Here is a 7,507-nt window from a genome sequence, read left to right on the forward strand (position 1 = left end):
GCGGAGCACACGCTGGGCTGGTAACTCGCCACTTCCTGCCCTATGCCGAGCCGCCCCCGGGCTGGGCCTGGTGGGCCGTGGGGGCGCAGCTCCCCCCCCCCCCGAAGGCGGATTGGCCCCATCCTACAGGCCAATGGGGAGGGGAAACTGAGGCACGGGGCGACTAAGTGACTTGCCCAAGGTTGCCCCGGGGAGGGGGGCTGTGTGTTAGAGCAGCCAGGACTCCCAGCGCTGTGCCTTATCCACCAGACTCCCCCTGCCCACAGCGCCGGGGGCTGGGTCCGTATTAGCCCCGTGGGGGAAGCCGAGGCCGGCCCAGCTGGATCTCTGGCACGGGCCTGATCCTTGGGGTTGGTTTCTTCCCAAATTCTGGCCTTGATTACCAGAGCTATTTGTTTGTTTATTTTTAACTTCAAATGGGACCCCCCCCCCAAATCCAATTGCTCCAGAACCAGCGAAAGGGGAGGGGAAATGAATTCCTCCTCTTAGGGGAGGGACGCCCCCCAAATGGAGACCCTGGGTCCCCCCCGGGTGGGGCGGACAGGTGCAACAACTGGCCCCTCTGAACTCGAAAAGCAAGTTGGCTTGGGAGAGGCAAGGGGGAATCCGGGCAAGGTCTGAGGGGGGTCCGAGTGGTACCCTCACCCCCCACTCCCAAACCACTCTTCTGCCAGCAGCATGGCACCTGTGGATGAAAGGGCCCAGCAGATAAGCCCTTAGGGGACAGGCTTGGGGCCTGTCCCATCCCCTGTCCATCAGGATCATGCTGCTCTGTGCATGGTTAAAATAACGCCGCCTGAAGGGTGGGAGTCAAACCTGCCCCCAGCAGGGCTGGCTGGCTGCATGAATGGGGGTGGGGGAGCCCACCCGGGGATCCTGAGGGGCAGTTTGTGCCCCCGTCCCACCTGGAGGAGTCAAGCAATCAGCCGTTCAGCTGAACGTAGGGATCGCTGCAGTATCTAGTCCCCCGACTCCCCATCTTCAGAGCCAAAGCCAGCCCTGCCCTGCCCCGGGTTAGGCAGAGACTGCCGCCGTGCGCTGGTTATTGCACGTTCTCTGCTCGGGTTCCTGGGAGCGTCTGGTGCTGGCCGTGGCCATGCGCAGGACTCGGTGCCTGATCGGTTATGGCAGCCCCTGCCTGTGATCCAAAGGGCGCAGCCGGCTATGTTCCCTCCAGACCCCAGTGGAAGGCTGGCTTGCATGCCACTCTGGCCAGTGCCAGTGAGTCCCATGGACTTCCATTACTGGGGTGGGCATGGTCTGTGGGCCCTCAGCATAACAGTACCTAGAACGGCTGAGCTGTACCTCTCCAAAGGCGTGATGTCCCCATTTTACAGGTGGAGAAACTGAGGCACGGAGGGGCAGGGACCTGCTAAGAGTCTCACATGGAGCCGAGGCAAAGCCAGGAATGGAACCCAGGAGTCCCCCCCCCCCCGTGACAAGCTGGGTCTCTGTCTTGCTGGCAGTGTAACCCACCTGAGAGGGAGGAGTTTAACTGGCCGTCTCTGAGTGCTTCGGACGCGCCATGCGGCTGAGTGGTCAAGGGAGCCTGGGCTGGTGCCTTTCCTGGCTCCCGTGTGTTCAGATTTGCCACCTTAAGTGTCACGTTGACACGGATTTTTTTTTTTTGCATTATGTTTCCTTTCTTGTAAGCCCGTCCGTGCCCTCAAATCCTTGCTTTGCAGTCACCTTCCTTTGACTGGCCCAAGCTTCTGTGAGGGCTCCTGGCTGCTACCCCTTGATCCGCCTGAGCTTATGAGTAGAGACGGCTACTCAGTAGAGCTCTGGCCCCCGGCTCCGGCAGTGCCCCCAACCTGTGGAGCGAGACTAAGGGTCAAATGCAGGTTTCTTTCCCCACTCCCACCCCTCCTTAGCAGGGGCAGGATAGTGAAACTGAATGTGTAATGACAGGAGTTTGGGTTGAGCCCGATGAGCTTGTGGAACTCACTGCCACATGATCCCGTTGAAGCCAAGCGTTCGGATGGCTCCAGACAAGAATTGGGGGGCGTTTATGTGGATAACGGCGCCGCCTACAGATCGATTTGGTAGGATATAGGTGTAAGTTTCGGAGGGATCTAAGATCTGGTGCCAGAGAATGAACTGATGGGTTGGTGGAAGGAGGAAGCTTTCCGGGGGCAGCTATTCCATAATTGTCCACTGGGGGTTTCTTGCACCTCCCTGCGAAGCAGCCGGTGCTGGCCACTCTTGGAGCCGGGATACCAGGGTAGATGGGCTCCTGGTCTGATGAATTCTTCTGTGCGTCTCTAGCCTTGCTGGCCCAGGGAGCGGGTTCTTTGTCCAGTCTGTCTCCCAGGAACTTGTCCCAGCGGACGGACAGCTGCCTCGGACGCGGGCAGTTGGTCGATGTGCAAATCGCTTCTGCGACCATGCCCGGGATAAGTGAGACTCGATGCAGCCCCAGGAGCGGAATCCGTCTTCAAACCGTCTCCCCTCTGTCCTCCCCACCTGCCTGCTGGGGCTCCCCTAGAAGTCCTGAAAGTGCCTCACCCCATCTATGGCCCGGAGACCTCCCACCACGCATGAACAGATTAGGCCCAGCGGGCAACTTTGGCTGCTTCCAGCCCTTAACTCCTAGTTCCCCCTCATATTGTATTTTGTCAAATGACGATACCATCAGGTCAGAGGATAACACCCCGTTCTTTCCACAGCATTTGGAAACGGGGGGGGGGGGGGGGGGATTGGGGCGAAAAAAGGGACTTGGGGGTCAGGACTCCTGGGTTCTTGGCTGTGGAGGGGGAGTGGGGCCTAGTGGTTAGAGCTGTGGGGTCTAGGAGCCAGGACTCCTGCGTTCTTGGCTCTGGAAGGGGAGTGGGGCCTAGTGGTTAGAGTTGTGGGGGCTGGGAGCCAGGACTCTTGGGTTCTACCAGCTCTGCCATGGAGTCACTGTCTCCCTGCCCCAAGTCTTGTCTCCCTTCCCTTGTGGAGGGTGCCGGGCTGTGCTTGTGCTCGCTGGAAGCGAGGGACTTACTCCCCTGGACGTGTAGGGAGCAGCATTGACTCCAAGAAGAACCCGGCCCCGCCACAGGCAGCCTCAGACTGGCACGTAGCAGGCGCTGGGCCAGCGCTCTGGTGTCGCTTGCAGGTGGCCAGCTTCTAACCACAGTCTGGCGGGGGGGGGGGGGTCTGTGCCCGGTTGTCATGCCTAGCAAGGGGTCCCTGGCTGTGCTGCGCTCAGTTGTGGCCGAATGGGAAGAGGTGGCATCAGGGAGGGGGCACTGTAGCCTGTCCTCCCTTGAGGGCGCGGCCTGTGATTCTGTCTCGCCTCCCCGGGGGCTTTAGGTTGCAGAGGAAGGGATGCAGTCGTCCTTCATACCTGAATGCCTCCTGGTAGGTGGGGTGCAGGCTGTGGGCATGAGCCCCGGTGCTGCCCCAGGCTTTGGGGTCAGTGGGGGCAGACTCTGGACCTGGGCCCCATGGCGCTTCTCCAGGGGCAGACTGTGGGCATGAGATTTGGGGTACATTCTCATTGGGCCTGAATTCCTGCCTCAGCCCCGTCTGGCCTCTTGACCCCAGAGCGGGGGTCACAAGTTAGTCTGGTTAGTCCGTGGGTAGGGGATGGTGGCTGGCGCTCTCCCCGGCAGTCAGGGCTGACCCCAATGTCCCAGCGTGGTGCTAGGGGGCGCTGTGCTTCAGGGAGCAGGGCGGGGGCTCAGTAGGGGGCTCTCCCCTGGCAGTCCGGGCTGCCGGAGACACCATCTTTCTGATAATACCTAAAACGGAGACCGTGGCCATTGAAAAGAAAAATCCATTGCACTTTTTGCGCAAAGTGGAAGGGTTAACCCCAGCGTCTGTGCAGAATTCAGACTTGTGCCTCCGGGAGCTTGTCCTGCCGTTTCAGTTTGATAGGGGATACTTCACTTCCTGTCCCACACGTCTATCCTGTGGCTGTGTGCTGTTAAACAGCTCCCATGTTCCGCCCCAGAGGCGGTTGCATTTCAGTGGTGATGTGTACTGCATGGAACCAAGACCAGGACTTGACCTGAGAGGCGCCATGGGGACTTGTGGAGGGTGAAAGGCCCCATAGCGCAGGGAGATGGGGCGGGCAGCATGTGTGGGGTAGGATAGGAGGGCATCTTCCTAGCTGTTAATCCCTGCAAAGTGCTCATTGCAAGGGAGCTTCGGTTCGGTAACTTGGGCTGCGAGGGTTGATGGCTCCCAGTCCTGTTTTGTACATTACAGCCCCGCAGACAGAGGAAGGGTGGGCATCGTGTGCCGTGGCCCGAAGCGCTGGTGCTCCGGAGCTGGGGAACGGGCCCAGGGGGCGTGATCTCGACGTGGTATTGTGTGCTTGTGCCCATCACCTGTCTGAGTGCTCCCAGGCCGCGCTGGTTCGTACGGACCAGCTTCCCCAGGGGTCCGGATCCGGCCAACTGCTACCCTGGTGCTCGGTAGGGCACGAAGACCCGTCTTTCTGTTAGTGAATTCCCTGCCCTCTGTGCCTGAAGGGGGTGGCCCAGGCGACGAGGGGTCAGTGACCGTGCTGCCGGGGGAGCGCGCGATGGCTGCTGGGGGACGGACTGACCCACCCAAACGATGAGGGAGTGGATCCGCCCACTCCCAGCTGCGTATGGGGAGCCTTGGCAGCCCCCCGTGCTGGAGCAGCGGCAGAGCGTGGCAAAGGCCTGGCACAGCGCGAGAGTGGCTGTGAGAGAGAGGGGACGGTGGTGGGAGTCAGCAGGAGGGAGGTGAGAGCGCTTGAGACAGAGGGGTGCATGTGGCCCATTCTCTTAGCGCTGCCAGGCGGCCCCCAGTCTCTGACCCACCGAGCTGCAGTCCGGAGCCTCGGTACGAATCAGGCGTGACACCGAGAAGGCAGGATCGAGCCTGGGACGCCCCGTGGCTGGCGCGCTGGGCCAGGGTGGGCGGCGGGGAGTTGGTTTTTGCGCGCCGCAGCAGGCTGCGCTCGGAGAAGGCCTGGGATGGGGGGAGCGAGGTTTCCCGGTATGCTGCGGCGTGATCGGTTTCCGTCCTGCCTCACCGACTGTGCAGGCCGGCCCGGGACCGCGGGAGTCGAGGTCTCTCTCCCTGGGAGAGGCAGCAATCACACAGGCTGGGGAAGGGAGCGTGTCTGGGAGGCACAGAGCCAGCTGCAGGTTTTCCCACCTGCTCCCCTGAGCTCTGGCCCCCGCTGTTGCAGAGAGACTCTGCCAGCTTTCTCATGCCCGCGTGGTAGGCAGATCCCGCAGCCAGAATCCCGGGCTTCCTCCGTGTGCCCGCTGCATGGATCGTTCCCCCTTTGCACCTACGTGCGCTTGTGCCCGTCCGCCAGGGGTCGTGTCTGTTCACAGGAGTCTGGAGCTTCTCATGAAGGCTCTTTATTTTGAAGATCACATTGATGTTCATGTGGGTTAAAATTAATGTGTCCCCCCGCAGATGCGTCCCTAAGCTGCTGCTGAGGAGGGTGAAAAAAACTTGTTGGGGGCGACCCAGGCTTCCCTGCCCCACAGATCCCTCCCTAGCCCTCTTCTTTTCAAGGCTTGAGGGCGGTCAGGTCCCTTCCCAAGCTCCAGGCGATTAGGGTTCTAGGATTTGCTGTTCTAGCTCCGGGCACTGTTTATTCCGCATGGTAGCGACCGATCCTGTTTTGCTCTTGGCCTTAACGGTGTCCTGTGGCAGAGAGTTCCGCAGGCTCCCGGCACACCGTGAGAGCATGTATTCCCTCTGACCCCTTAGGAACTTACTGCCTTTCCATTTGGCCGGCTGCCCCCTCCTCCTCGTCTCAGGAGATTGGGCGAATGGAAGCCCCCGACCCGCTTCCCCTAGCATGCTTGTTCCATCATAGCCGCCTCTCGAAAGGAGACATCCCCAGTGGAGGCTCGTACTCCTACGTCCCTGAGTCCGGGGTGGGCGAACCCCCGGGCTGGTTCCCAAGCTGGCAGAGCGATTCGTTTCCAGCCAGCCTCGCTGATCAGTGTCTGTCTCTCCCTTTCCCCAGGTGGCTCCGAGCCGGTGAAGATCTCGGCGTCCGGCACCAGAGCGCCATGAGCTAGGGGGGCACCGCCTGTGCCATGAGCCCGGGATGGATCAGAACACCTTCTCGCACATCCAGCTGTGGTGCCCGCGGCCCTTCGGCACCTACTCCCAGAACAAGCCGTGCGGCGGCAGCCCGGTGAAGAAGCCCTTTGGGGACTTCGCCTGCAGAACCAAGGAGGGGGAGGACAGCGGGGAGGCCTGCTCCGAGAACACCCCGCCCGCCCCGGCCCCGCCGCCTCCCCTGGTCTCCCCCAGCCCCAGCCAGGGGGAGGAGGGCCGGGTGCTGCTGGACACCTGGTACGTCATCAAGCCAGGCAACACCAAGGAGAAAATTGCCTTCTTCGTGGCCCACCAGTGCAGCAGCGGCAGCCGCGCCAGCACCATGAAGGTCAAGGGCAAATGGGGGAGCGACAGCTCGAAGGCCAAGCGCCGGCGGCGCTCGCATGACCCCAGCAAGGGCAAGCCGTGCCCGGGGAAGGACAAGGACGGCAGCAAGGAGGCGGAGGACGTGTACCTGTGCCCGGAGGCCCACGCCGAGCCGGGCGGCGACACGGACCTGCTCTCCGTGGCCGAGATGGTGGCCCTGGTGGAGCAGCGGACGGCGCTGGCTCTGCAGAGCTACTCGCGGCCTTGCCCCGGGGGGGCGCCCGCGGCCCCGGCCTCCCCCGTGGTGTTCCTCTCCGCGGATCAGGAGCAGGCGGACGGGGAGAAGAAAGTGGCGGGCGGAGGTGGGGGCCAGGACTGCAGCCGGGTGGCCGAGGCGGTGGCCCATTTCGAGTCGCAGCAGGAGGAGCGGAGCGTCGAGGCGGCCGAGTGTGTGGCCAACTCCCAGCATAGCCCCGGCGAGGTGCGCATCGCCTTCCGCATCTCCAGCAGCCGGGACCCCCGCTCGCCCCCCGAGGTGAGCTCCGGCGCCCGCCCCAACTGCATGTTCATGAGCTGCGGCACTGGGGGCTCTGCCACCGGCTCCGGCGCCCATGCCAAGGACAAGATCACCTGCGACCTCTACCAGTTGATCAGCCCCTCCTGCGACTCCCTGCCCAACAATGTGGACTTCCTGCTGTCCAGTGCCGCGCCCAAGGGCGACGGGGCCAGCGAGCCGCCCGATTTGGAGATGAACTGCGGCGAGAGCCAGGCCTTGCCGGGCAAGCTGGACGCTGTCCCTGAAGGCAGGGCCGGGGAGAAGCTGGGGGGGCCAGCGGCAACGCCCCGGGACTGCGTGGCCGGCTTCCACGTGGACGTGGTGGTGACGGGCGTGGTGGATCAGTGCGTCTTCTTCGGCAAGGACAGCACCAAGAACATGAAGGAGGAGACGGTGTGTCTGACGGTGGGGACCCCCACCCCGGACGGGCTGTGCTCCGCCTGCGAGGATCCACCCCCCGGCCAGCTCTTCTTCCTTCACGCCCAGCCCCCCCGGCCCGAGGACACCCGGGAGGCTGCCGGCTCCCTCCTGGACAGCAAGAACAACGGCGAGGGGGGCGTGGAGTGGCCGGATGGGCCCGGGCTGGAGCCG

At 62.8% G+C, this 7,507-nt stretch overlaps 1 protein-coding gene across 1 annotated transcript; it reads left to right on the top strand.

Moving 5' to 3' along the window:
- Positions 1 to 5,868: 5,868 nt before the first annotated feature.
- LOC113409198 (F-box only protein 46-like) lies at positions 5,869 to 7,504 on the top strand (the record flags this gene model as incomplete). Its single annotated transcript, XM_026662865.2, has 1 exon — positions 5,869 to 7,504. A coding segment is annotated over exon 1 (1,464 nt), but the record flags the coding sequence as incomplete, so codon positions are not given.
- Between the last annotated feature and the right edge of the window lie 3 nt (positions 7,505 to 7,507).

The sequence above is a fragment of the Terrapene carolina genome, unplaced genomic scaffold (genome assembly GCF_002925995.2).
Source record: "Terrapene carolina triunguis isolate 2854851 unplaced genomic scaffold, T_m_triunguis-2.0 Scaffold30931, whole genome shotgun sequence".
Lineage (NCBI taxonomy): Eukaryota > Metazoa > Chordata > Testudines > Emydidae > Terrapene > Terrapene triunguis.